We start from the raw sequence: 13,228 nt of genomic DNA on the forward strand, positions 1-13,228 counted from the left end.
GTTGTCTGAGGAGTCCTTACAAATAGCTTAGAAAAGAAGAGAAGCTAAAGGCAAAGGAGAAAAGGAAAGATATATCTATCTGAATGCAGAGTTCCAAAGAATAGCAAGGAGAGATAAGAAAGTCTTCCTTAGTGATCAATGCAAAGAAATAGAGGAAAACAGTAGAATGGGGAAGACTACAGATCTCTTCAAGAAAATTAGAGATACCAAGGGAACATTTCATGCAAAGATGGGCCCCATAAAGGAAAGAAATGGTATGGACCTAACAGAAGCAGAAGATATTAAGAAGAGGTGGCAAGAATACACAGAAACTATACAAAAAGATCTTCCTGACCCAGATAATCACAATGGTGTGATCACTCACCCAGTGCCAGACATCCTGGAACCTGAAGTCAAGTGGGCCTTAGAAAGCGTCACTACAAACAAAGCTAGTGGAAGTAATGGAATTCCAGTTGAGCTACTTCAAATCCTAAAAGATGATGCTGTGAAAGTGCCACAGTCAATATGCTGGCAAATTTGGAAAACTTAGCAGTGGCCACAGGACTGAAAAAGGTCAGTTTTCATTCCATCCCACAGAAAGGCAATGCCAAAGAATGTTCAAACTACCGCACAACTCATCTCACATGTTAGCAAATTAATGCTCAAAATCTCCAAGCCAGGCTTCAAGAGTATGTGAATCGTGAACTTCCAGATGTTCAAGCTGGATTTAGAAAAGGCAGAGGAACCAGAGAACAATTTGCCAACATCCCCTGGTTCATCGAAAAAGCAAGCGAGTTCCAGAAAAACGTCATCTTTATTGACTATGCCAAAGCCTTTGACTGTGTGGATCACAACAAACTGTGGACATTTCTGAAAGAGAGGGGAATACCAACTCACCTTACCTGCCTCCTGAGAAATCTGTGTGCAGGTCAAGAAGCAGCAGTTAGAACCATACATGGAACAATGGACTGGTTCCAAATTGGGAAAGGAATATGTCAAGGCTGTATATTGACACCCTGCTTATTTAACTTACTTGCAGAGTACATCATGAGAGATGCTGGGCTAGATGAAGCACACGCTGGAATCAAGATTGCCAGCAAAAATATCAGTAACCTCAGATAGGCAGATGACACCACCCTTATGGCAGAAAACAAAGAAGAACCAAAAAGCCTCTTGATGAAAGTGAAAGAGGAGAGTGAAAAAGTTGGCTTAAAATTCAACATTCAGAAAACTTAGGATCATGGTATCTGGTTCCATCACTTCATGGCAAATATGGGGAAACAGTGAAAACCATGACAGACTTTATTTTTTTTTGCTCCAAAATCACTGTAGATGACTGCAGTCATGAAATTAAAAGATGCTTGCTCCTTGGAGGAAAAGCTATGATCTACCTAGGCAGCATATTAAAAAGCAGAGACATTACTTTGCCAATAAAGGTCCATCTAGACAAAACTATGGTTTTTCCAGTAGTCATGTACGGATGTGAGAGTTGGATTATAAAGAAAGCTTAGTGCTGAAGAATTGATGCTTTTGAACTGTGATGTTGGAGAAGACTCCTGAGAGTCCCTTGGACTGCAAAGAGATCTAGCCAGTCCATCCTAAAGGAAATCAGTCCTGAATGTTCATTGGAGGGACTGATGGTGAAGCTGAAACTCCAATACTTAGGCCACCTGATGGGAAGAACTGTCTCATTGGACAAGACCCTGATGCTGGAAAGATTGAATGTGGGAGGAGAAGGGGGCGATGGAGGGATGAGATAGTTGAATGGCATCACCAACTCGATGGATGTGAGTTTGAGTAAGCTCTGGGAATTGGTGTTTGATAGGGTAGCCTGGCGTGCTGCAGTCCATGGAGTCCTAAAGATTCGGACATGATTGAGTGACTGAACTGAACTCACTCTGCATATAATTTAACTAAGCAGATGACAATATACAGCCTTGATGTACTCCTTTCCCAATTTTGAACCAGTCAGTTGTTCCATGTCTGATTCTGTTGCTTCTTGACCCTCATACAGGTTTCTCAGGAGACAAGTATAGAATACTTTGCATAAATTATTCTCTTTTAGGATGCATATTGATGTGTAGTCTCTGTTCTTGAAAAGACTGGCTAGGTGACATTTTATCACAAGCCTCGGTGTACATAATTTGGTGCCTCATTGAATAGAATAGTTTTGGTTTTCACTTTGGATATTTAACTAGACCTGAATATTTTGCATCTATGTTTTTGTTTTTAACAGGACAGGGAACAATTTACTGTTGAAACCTGTAGACATTGGAGAGCTAAACACACAGTTAAGAGTAACTGACTTAAATTACAGTTTTAAAGTGTGGATATGTAGTAGATCATCAACTCAATGGGCATGAACTTGAGGAAACTCCGGAAGATAGTGGAGGAAAAGGAAGCCTGGTGTGCTGTATTCCATGGGGTTGCAAAGAGTTGGACACGAGTTAGCGACTGGACAACAATTTTAGTAGACGCATTTTGGTGTTTAATAATATTTCTGTATGAGGAGAAAATGCACTTAGAGCCAGGGTTATGTTTTCTAATGGTGTGTCTCAGATCTTCTGAGGATTTATGTTGAAGTCTTACTGAGAGCAGCAATGCATTTTGTTATAGGTTTTAGAATCCTGTCATTTATACCAACCAGATCCATGTTGGGATGATAATGATAACAACTGATACTAATTACATGTGTCCCATATGCCAGGCAGTTGCTAAATAAATATTTTATGTGCATCATCTCAATCCTTAGAAGATAATGGGAATTTACCAGTGAGGAAACTAGGGCTTAGAGAAGTTAAAGTAACTTACCCAAACCAGAGCCAGGTTGGAATCGTTGGGTTTATTATCCCTTGGATTCTGTTTTGCTTATAGCTACTATTTCTGAAAATCAAAAGTGAGATCATTTTTCTTTCTGAGTGCCGATTCAACTCTCATCCTGTTCTTCCTGTTGCTAAAGACACCCATTTAAGGTCAGTGGAAAGTACAAGAGTTCAAGATGTTCTTCCCAAAACACACGAGTAGCAAAATAGCAAAAGATCAGTGCCAGACTAGAAAACCTTCTATGTGTATGTGTGTGACATCATAAAATGTGTATAATATGTGACATTTTATCACATAGTTGTGATATGTGATATCACATAATTGTGAATTGCATAATATGTATGCAAATCACATACAGTGATTTGCACGAGTATATATTTTATGTTGCTGTGTGATCTAGGAATTGTCATCTCTCTTTTGCCCTTGTTTCAATCCATCTATAAATCCTGAAGGTTCTGTCTCCAGGACACATCCTTAATTTATCCATCTGTCTCTTCTTTCACTGAAGAGACATACTCTAACTCTGGTCTCCTTGCCTGAATTATTGCAGTAGCTTGATTTCTTCAGCACCCATTATTGCCCCCCTATAATCTCATAGGGCAGAGTGGCCGTAATGATATTTTATAAAGCCTAAAGGGGATCATGTTGCTTTCCTGCGTAAACCGCTTTGAGAGCTTTTCATTGCAGTTTAGAGGAAATCCAACTTTGTACATCTGTTACTGTGCTTCAGGTATACTGGCTGTTTTTATGTTTTTCATATGTACCAAGTTCTTTCCATCTTGGATTTTTGTATGTGCTGTTTTCTCCACCTGGGCTTCTCTGGTCATTGGCTATTTTTTTTGTGGTTGATGATTCCGTATCATTTAGGTCTCAGTTCAGACATCAGTATCTCAGTGCAGCCTTCCTTGACTGATCCAGATATTCCCTCCCCATACTCTGATTAGTGTTTTATTTTCTTTATTCTCATCACAGTGAATGTGAAGTTACTGTAATTTATTGCTTACTTCTGATCTATTTCTATCCCACCAGAATGTGGACTTCTGAGAGCAGGGCTTTCCCTATGCCTTAAAGCATGCTAACGTGTAGTAGCACAGTTAAAATTTTACTGACTGAATGAAAGATTTCGTCTCACTTTAACATCATATTGTGAATATTCTCCCACATCTTTAGTATTCAGAAGAGAGGTGGTATGGTAAAACTCTCCATCTACAGTCCAGATCTGACCTAAAGCACATTTTATTTGGCTTATTAAAAAATGGTAGTGTTCAGTCAAGTGCACAGGTCTTAAATGTACCGCTTGACGAATTGTACTGATATGTGTACCTAAGTAACCACCTCGCAGATCAAAATGTGTGGTGCTCTGATCTCCCCCTTCTAGCCATTCTGCCTTTGCACAGGGTAGCTTGCATAGTTAATGTTTGTAATTAGCTGCTAATATTATTTGGAGATTTCATGGAGAAATCCAGCATCTCAGCATCTCTCAACATGAAATGATGTACCAACACAGTTGCTTTCTCTTTTGGCCACGGTTTCTTGAGGCTGGGAAGCAGCTGTCCAAAGTGTTGACGTGTGTTCTCCAGCTAGCCTCCCATCTTCACCTCTCTCCTCCTGTCCCTGACCTTGAAATCAATTTCCAGTTGCCATTTATAATTTCACTTGAATTTTTTTATGGTGGAGAAATATTTACTGCTTCTGTCATCTCTATAGAAAAATAGAAGTATGAATGGTAGACTAAAAAGTTTATGTGTTTCTTATACTTAGTCTACTTGATTCATATACCTTTCTTGCCTTTTGGGTATTTGTTAGCCACTCTAATTCTGAATGATTGTGTTTAAAGGATGCACAGTGTTCCAGTATATAAATGTATTATGTGACCAATCTCCTACTGTGGAACATATAACTGATTTCTATCTTTTTCATATTATAAGGAACAATATATTGGTGAATCTTTGCTGAAAATGTTATTTTAGGATTAAGTTTTGAAAGTGGAATTTCTGGATCAAAATATATTTTCATTATTAAGACTTTGATACATATTGTCAAATTGCCTGGTAGTAGTATAAATTGATCTAATGTTTCTGGAGAGCAGTGTATGGGAGTATTCACTTCACTGCATCCATCCCAACACTAATTAAAAGTTTTGCTAATATAGTTAGTAAAAACTGCAAACAAAAAATGGGAATGCTGGCCAAGAAATTTTTTTCTTTTCAAAAAAGTAAAGTAGGAATTTTGCTTTAAAGGATATAATTTGGAAATATTTATTAGGGCTTTCCAGGTGGCTCAGTGGTAAAGAATCCGCCTGCCAGTGCAGGAGATGCAAGAGACATGGGTTTGATCCCCAGGTTGGGAAGATCCCCTGGAGTAGGAAATGGTAATCCACTCCAATATTCTAGTACAATTCTGTACCTTAGATTTATATTGTGAGTCAGATCATGTACTTTGTATATGCGAAGTAATGTGAATACCTTACTATAACTTGAGAAGCCTTTTAACTTTGATCCTTACACACACACTGTTAATACTTTTCATGGGGTTCTCAAGGCAAGAATACTGAAGTGGTTTGCCATTCCTACCAGACCACCTGACCTGCCTCTTGAGAAATCTGTATGGAGGTCAGAAAGCAACAGTGAGAACTAGACATGGAACAACAGTCTGGTTCCAAATCAGGAAAGGAGTACGTCAAGGCTATATATTGTCATCCTGCTTATTTAACTTACATGCAGAGTACATCATGTGAAACTCTGGGCTGGATGAAGTGCAAGCTGGAATCTTTTTTTTGTGTGTGTGTAATAAAGTTTTATTAAAGTATAAAGGAGATAGAGAAAGCTACTGACATAGGCATCAGAAGGGGGCAAAAGAGTACCCCCTTTGCTAGTATTAGCAATGGAGTTATATACTCTCCAATGAATCCAAAGAATGTCTGGAGGTTGCAAAGACCTCACCAGACCCACTCCCATAATTTACATTTTAAGATAACAGAGTTGGCTAGAAGGTTTAATCCAAAGATTGTCCTCAGGCAGGATACATCCTTGTAAAGACCAGACCTACTCCCATAATTTATGTTTTTAGATAACAGAATTAGCCAGAGGGTTTAATCCAAAGACTGTCCTCAGGCAGGATACATTACTGTTATATAATCCTAAGGAATGTAGAGGAAAAAAAGTAAAAAAGTTTGTCCTTTCTTCCTCCTTGAATATCCCAGACTTCTGTCTCCTTGGGGACCCCTAGACTTCTTATCAACCTCCCTAGGAAATGACTCTCTCATTCCCCCCATTCCTTTTAGGAGAATTATGTTGCCTAGGGAAAAGGGGCGTCATTCTCATTCCATAACTGCTTCCGAGACAAGCTGGAATCTTGAACTGTGGTGTTGGAGAAGACTCTTGAGAGTCCCTTGGACTTCAAGGAAATCCAACCAGTCCATCCTAAAGGAAATCAGTCCTGAATATTCACTGGAAGGACTGATGGTGAAGCTGAAACTCCAGTACTTTGGCCACCTGATGGGAAGAGCTGACTCATTGGAAAAGACCCTGATGCTGGGAAAGTTTGTAGGTGGGAGGAGAAGGGGATGACAGAGGATGAGATAGTTGTATGGCATCACCGACTCAATGGACATGAGTTTGAGTAAACTCCGGGAGTTGCTAATGGACAGGGAGGCCTGGTGTGCTGCAGTCCATGTGGTTGCAAAGAGTTGGACATGACTGAGCAACTACTGAACTGAACTTACACACCCACACAAACACAGAGGTTTTGTTATTATGCTTTCCTGTGTTCTATATGATAGTACGTGAGAGTAGTACAGAATCCTTCTGGTTTGAAGCACGTATGACTATTTCTGACACATTGACTTTATATTTGCTTTCACATGTTTAATTCGATGCTCTTATTCTGTGATTTGTTTTCTAAGGAAATGCCTACATAGAAGACTGACAGCAGCTGGGCTGAATGTGTCACTGCTGAATTGGTTCCTCAGGTATCCTGGCTCTGGTGATTGCTATGGGAGATTGGATGACTATTACAGATCCACGTCTGTCTTCAGGTAACAGAATTTAGAATGGTTGTAAGCTAGAACAGTAATTGCGCAGGTTAATTTTCAGTGACACTGTAATTACCATAAATATTGAAGGTGTACCTAGAGAGAGACATAAATAGGAGTAAAATATATAATTTTCATCTTTCTTTAGTAAAATCATAAGGAAGAGCTAAGAATTGTACCTAATTAGTAGGGTTAAGTGCTTTGGCTGAATAGTTGATTACTTGAGGAGGAGATTTTTCTGCGTTTGAAATAAATTCATTGGCTACCTCAGTATATTTCTCTGATTTATTCCTTTAATCACATAAAGTTTGAGTGCATAGACAAGTAGGTTTTGCCTAACAGTTTTATAAATCTAAAGTACTGTTAATTTTTAAGATAGAATATTGCAACTTAATATGCTTTCTAAGAGTAACCACTTTATTGTATATTTTTTGGAAAATATTATATAGTTTTTGTACAGAAACCAGCTTTGAAAAAACTGGTTTTGAAAAAAATTAATATTTGAAAAACTAATTTGAAAAAACTTAATATTTCTGTAATTCAGAATCTTTGGTAATAAAGATCATGTTATTAGCTTTGCATACATTCTTTGCAAGTTATTTATGTAAACGCCTTTTATTGATTCTTTCAGAAAGCAAAACTATCTCTCAATATACCTCAGAAACAAAGATGTCTCCATCAAGTTTATACTCACAGCAAGTGCTATGTTCTTCAATACCTTTATCAAACAATGTGCACAGTTATTTTAGTGCCTTTTGCACAGAAGAGAATATTGAGCAAAGTATCTCATATCTTGATCAGGTAACTTTTTTTGTAAGATGCAATAAATAACAGAAATCATGTTATACAATAGTACATAAGAATGGTAAACTTGTCAAGCACATGTTTGTTACATATTGGCCCGGGACGTATATTAGATTTGCAGAGAACCTTGGTGATCGTCTAGTCTAGATACCAGCTGAATGCTTTTGTCTGGAGCCAGTTGGCTTCCTCATCACTCCAGGAGCTCCGCCAGGGGGAGTCTTACCCTTATTTTACATGTAGAAACCTAAGTGCCTACTCCAGATCACAGGTAATTGTAGAGCAGAGGCTGAAAGAGCCCAGGTCTCTTAATTCTTTGTCCTTTGGCATAGATACTACTCTCTTAAGTATCTCAGGATAGTTTTCTTTCTCAGAAGAGATTTCTGTCTTTTGTTTATTTACTAAGTTGTCAGTAACCAACTTTTAGGAAAACATTTTCTCCTACTAGGAATTGACTACTTTCGGTTTTCCTTCATTATATGAAGACTCCAAAGGTAAAGAGACAAAGAGAGAATTAAATATAGTTGCTGTTTTAAATTGCATGAATGAGCTACTTGTACTTCAGCGGAAGAACCTTCTAGCTCAGGAAAATGTGGAAACACAGAATCTGAAACTGGGAAGCGATATGGACCATCTACAGAACTGCTATGCAAAACTTAAGGTAGAAATTACATTTCAGTATGTATTTCAATGCCATTGATATATAGTTTGATACTATAAATTTTCATTGGACTTTATCAAACAAATTTTCGTGTTTTTTTTTTTTTTTAAGTTTTAGGATATTTTTAGATCGTTGAGTGAAAGTGAGCATAGTTTGTACAAATCAACTGTGCTGCTTCCTGATATCCATGTTGAAGGTGATGATTTTATGAAATGTTTGGTGTCTTGCTGAATCTTTGGAAAGTTTAGATCAGGAAATACTTACATCTGAGGAAAATAAAATGAGGACCTCCCCCACCCTATCCAGTCTTGCTTAATAAAGTAGATGCTTAATTTAAAATAATCTGTCTGTGAGATACTGCATCAGTTTATTTCAAGAATAATATTCTTGAGGTGATTTATGCCACTGTTGCTAAAGCTCAATAATGAAAGCAGACTAGATAACTACTAAGTCTTAGAAGTTCCTGGGACTCCAGAGAGGACTAGAGAAGAATGCTTTCAGAGACCTGCTTATTTCTCAGAACAAAAGAAATGTGTTTTACATTGACCTGCTACCTTGAACTATAGAACATCTGTTGCTGGCTCTACTTTGTTTTCATTCTTTCCTTTTAAAGGAGCAGATATATTCCTTTTTTTTTTTAATGTGTTATTTATTTTAAAAAATGAATTTCTCATTTATTGAGAGGAAAGAAGGTATTCAAATCATAGTCTGGTAGGGACTTATGATTGTATATTATAAAGGAGGAAATGTCAATTCAAGGCAAAAGTTTTTTAAAGATACTGTTCTATAATGGGTTTCCTTTTTTGTGAAAGTAAAAGCCTTTGAATCTGCATATTCTCGGAAAATCATCTTTTGTTTAGTTTTTCACCTGTTGGTCTATGTCTCTACTTATTTTTCTTCTGTGTCTTCTGCTCCACTCCGAAAACAGATAACAACAACCTGCTCAGCATTTTGAATCTCGAAGCTCTATTGGAAAATAATAGAATCTCTGTATATAATGTAAAATGTATATAATAGGGAAGCATTTTAGCTTCTCAGCAGCCCTTGCCCATACCAGCCTGTCAGTGCCAAATACTATTGTATGTTGTTGTCTTAGCTCATATACATATGTAACAGTATATTTTCTCTGTTATAATAATATTAGGTTTTTGTACATTCTGTATGCCGTGGCTGATTGGGGAACTGTGATAGAGGGGATAGTTGATACCCTCCAACCTTATTAAAAAGGCTGTGGATTTTAGTTTTAATCAGAGAAACTTAGGGAAGATCTTATGAATCAGATAGACCCAAAGTTTTAAGTCCTAGAAGGGAGTTATTCTGCATTAAAACTTTTTCTGGGCACCTTTGGTTCACTGTCTTGTAAATAGCTAGTGAGTAATTACATAGTTCTGAACTGAACTGAATTATATAGTAATATTGATAATCTGGGACTATTGAATCTTTCCTCTAAGAAATGATCATTCATTGGGATGACCCAAAGCGTAGAGTATTTCCCAAGAGATCTTCTAATTTGGGATTTGACCTGGGCCAAAATCAGGTATTTTGGATTAGCTCTGGACAGAAATGTGTGCACAAGGGGAGAAGATGCTGATCTATCCTAGAAAAGTTTCTAGATCTAACCATTACTCACGCAATTTGTTGAGCAGAATTTATGGAGTATTTTTATGGTAGTCACTGGGTTTCAAATATGAGTAGAACCCAGTCCCTGTTTGCAGAGAGATTAGAATCCATTGTAAAGGGACAGGTTGATCTGTAATTATTAGCTCCACTCATTCTTGGTGTGGGAGGTAAGGAATGCTACAGAGAGAAGTAACACTTGATCTGAGATTTGAGGAATGAATAAAAATTCGCTAGTGGAGGCGTTCCTAAGATGGCAGAGGAATAGGATGGGGAGACCACTCCCTCCCTCACAAATTCATCAAAAGACCATTTGAATGCTAAGCAACTTGCACAAAACAACTTCTGAACGCTGGCGGAGGACACCAGCCACCCAGAAAGGCAGCCCATTCTCTTGGAAAGGAGGTAGGGCAAAATATAAAAGACAAAAAGAGAGACCAAAGAGTTAGGGATGGAAACCTGACCTGGGGAGGGAGTCGTGAAGAAGGAGAAGTTTCCAAACAGCAGGAAACCCTCTCACTGGCGGGTCTGTAGGGAGTTTTGGAATCTCAGAGGGCAACATAACTGGGAGGGGAAGGAAAAAACAACACCCCAGAATATGCACCTAACTGCAACTCCCAGCGGAGAACTAGCCCAGACGCTCGTGTCTGCCCCCAGCGAGCGTGGGCTGGACAGGGAGGCATGGGTTGCATGCTTACGTAAGGACCAGGCCTGAATGCCCTGAGGACAGGCTGAGAGACCTAATGTGAGATACCAACCCAAACTGTGGGATAGCCAGAAAGAGGAAAACAAAACTTGACTGTGAAAAACTCTAACCTAAGGTGCAGCCTGGCCTGCTCACATAACAAAAGATTGAGCAAATACCATAGGAGAGCTAGCCAGCTGCAGATTGGCCCGTCTCCCTACCAGAGGCAGAGAGGCAGACTGGTGACAGCCAGAGTCAGAAGGCAAGGGGCAATCTTGGCCCCAGAGACCAGCATCCTCCCCCAAACTGTGAGCAGGCTCCCGGTTGCTAACCCAAGTCTTCCTGGGATTCTAGATGGTTGACATCTGCCAGGAGGGTCGCAGCCAGAGATCAGCTCCCCAGAGGAGACACATGGCACACCTGAGACAGCGCTCTCGTGGCGTAACCAGGAAACCAAGCGGCTGGGACTGGGGAGGTGATTAAGACACACACCCCACCTGGGACAGTGCGCTCACCAAGCACCTGGTCACCTGAGCTGCTCGACCTGGGAAGGGCACAAAACGCATGCCCAACCGAGTCTGTGACTTTGTGGGGTACCTGAGAACCTGAACCTGAGCAGCTTAGACCTGAGAAGTGCAGGAAATGCAGGGCCCGGTTTGGACAGTTCCCCTGCAGAGCAACCTGGAGCCTGAGCAGTGTAGACCGGGAAAGCACACGCCGCTGTGAGCTGGGGCAAACCCACTGTGGTCCATACACTGTGAACACTCCCCACGCATGTCAATGATATTTGTTTACAGTGTTCTCCCTCCCCACAGCAAACTGAGCCCAAATAAGTGACCACCTTCCTCCCCTTGTGTCAGGGTGGAAATTAGACACTGAAGAGACTTGCAAACAGAGGAAACCAAAATAAAGAAGTGGGGACCTCTCTGGAAGTGACAGGTGCAACAGATTAAAACCCTGTAGTTAGCATTGGCTAAGAAGCTTGGAAGGGACATATAGACCTTAAGAAGTATAAGCTGGTATGAAGAATTATCTGAAAGTGAACTGACCCCACACTGCCCTGAAGAGCTCCAGAGAAATTCCTAGATATATTTTTACTATTATAATTTTTAAAATTAAAAAAAAATTAAGTTCTTTAATTTTCATTTTTATAACCTACTATTACCCTGCAAAAAAAAGACCCTATTTTTAAAGCAAATTTCATATATATATTTTTTATAATTTTTGTGATTGATTTTGTTTTGTATTTTTAATATTGTATTTTTGAGAGTCTGACATCTATTCTAGATTTTTAATCTTTGCTTTTTGGTATTATCAGTTTTGTACCTTTTAAGAATCTTAATCTTCTAGTACCCATTTTTACTTAGGGGTGTGATTACTGGCTTGATTGCTCTCTCCCCTTTTGACTCTCCCTTTTCTCCCCCAGGTCACCTCTATCTCCCCCTGCCCCTTCTCTACTCTACTTAATTCTGTGGATCTCTCTGGGTGTTCTGGCCTGTGGGGAACACTTAGGGAACTGATTACTGGCTAGATTACTCTCTTCCCTTTTGACTCCCCCTCTTCTCCTCCTGATCACCTCTATCTTCCTCCTCCCTCTTCTCTTCTCTATGTAACTCTATGTAGCTTACCTCAAGGAACAAGAGAAAAATTGAATAAATAACCCAACTTTACACCTAACGCAACTAGAAAAGGAAGAAATGAAGAACCCCAGGGTTAGAAGGAAAGAAATCATAAGACATTAGGGCAGAAATAAATGAAAAAGAAACAAAGGAAACTATAGCAGAAATCAATACAACTAAAAGCTGGTTCTTTGAGAAGATAAATAATATAGACAAACCATTAACCAAACTCATCAAGAAAAAAAGGGAGAAGAATCAAATCAACAGAATTAGAAATGAAAATGGAGAAATCACAAGAGATAACACAGAAATACAAAGGATCATAAGAAACTACTATCAGCAACTATATGACAATAAAATGGACAACTTGGAAGAAATAGACAAATTCTTAGAAAAGTATAACCTTACAAAACTGAACCAGGAAGAAATAGAAAATCTTAACGGACCCATCACAAGAATGGAAATTGAAACTGTAATAAAAAAATCTTCCAACAAACTAAAGCCCAGGATCAGATGGCTTCACAGATGAATTCTGCCAAAAATTTAGAGAAGAGCTAACACCTATCTTACTCAAACTCTTTCAGAAAATTGCAGAGGTAGGTAAACTGCCAGACTCATTCTATGAGGCCACCATCACCCTAAGACCAAAACCAGACAAAGATGCCACAAAAAAAGAAAATCACAGGCCAATGTTACTGATGAACATAGATGCAAAAATCCTCAACAAAATTCTAGCAAACAGAATTCAACAACATATTAAAAAGATCATACATCATGACCAAGTGGGCTTTACCCCAGGGATGCAAGGATTCTTCAGTATTTGCAAATCAATCAATGTGTTACACCACATTAACAGATTTAAAGATAAAAACCATATGATTATCTCAATAGATGCAGAGAAAGCCTTTGACAAAACTCAGCATCCGTTCATGATAAAAACCCTTCAGAAAGCAGGAATAGAAGGAACATACCTCAACATAATAACAGCCATATATGATAAACCCATAGCA

At 38.9% G+C, this 13,228-nt stretch overlaps 1 protein-coding gene across 9 annotated transcripts in view; it reads left to right on the forward strand.

The window, feature by feature from the left end:
* Window positions 1-13,228, forward strand: part of SSX2IP (SSX family member 2 interacting protein) — a 58,659-nt gene that overhangs the window by 20,795 nt on the left and 24,636 nt on the right. For 8 of the 9 annotated variants that reach the window (XM_065910015.1, XM_065910033.1, XM_065910042.1 and 5 more), the window contains exons 2-4: window positions 6,707-6,838; window positions 7,467-7,636; window positions 8,085-8,297. In XM_065910015.1, the coding sequence (XP_065766087.1) occupies window positions 6,796-6,838; window positions 7,467-7,636; window positions 8,085-8,297 (426 nt within the window). In that variant the 5' untranslated portion in view covers window positions 6,707-6,795. Of the gene's footprint in view, window positions 1-6,706; window positions 6,839-7,466; window positions 7,637-8,084; window positions 8,298-13,228 lie in introns of those variants that run through there. The other variant, XM_065910083.1, reaches the window with a different exon arrangement.

This window comes from Muntiacus reevesi, chromosome 1 (assembly GCF_963930625.1).
Source record: "Muntiacus reevesi chromosome 1, mMunRee1.1, whole genome shotgun sequence".
Classification (NCBI taxonomy): Eukaryota; Metazoa; Chordata; class Mammalia; order Artiodactyla; family Cervidae; genus Muntiacus; species Muntiacus reevesi.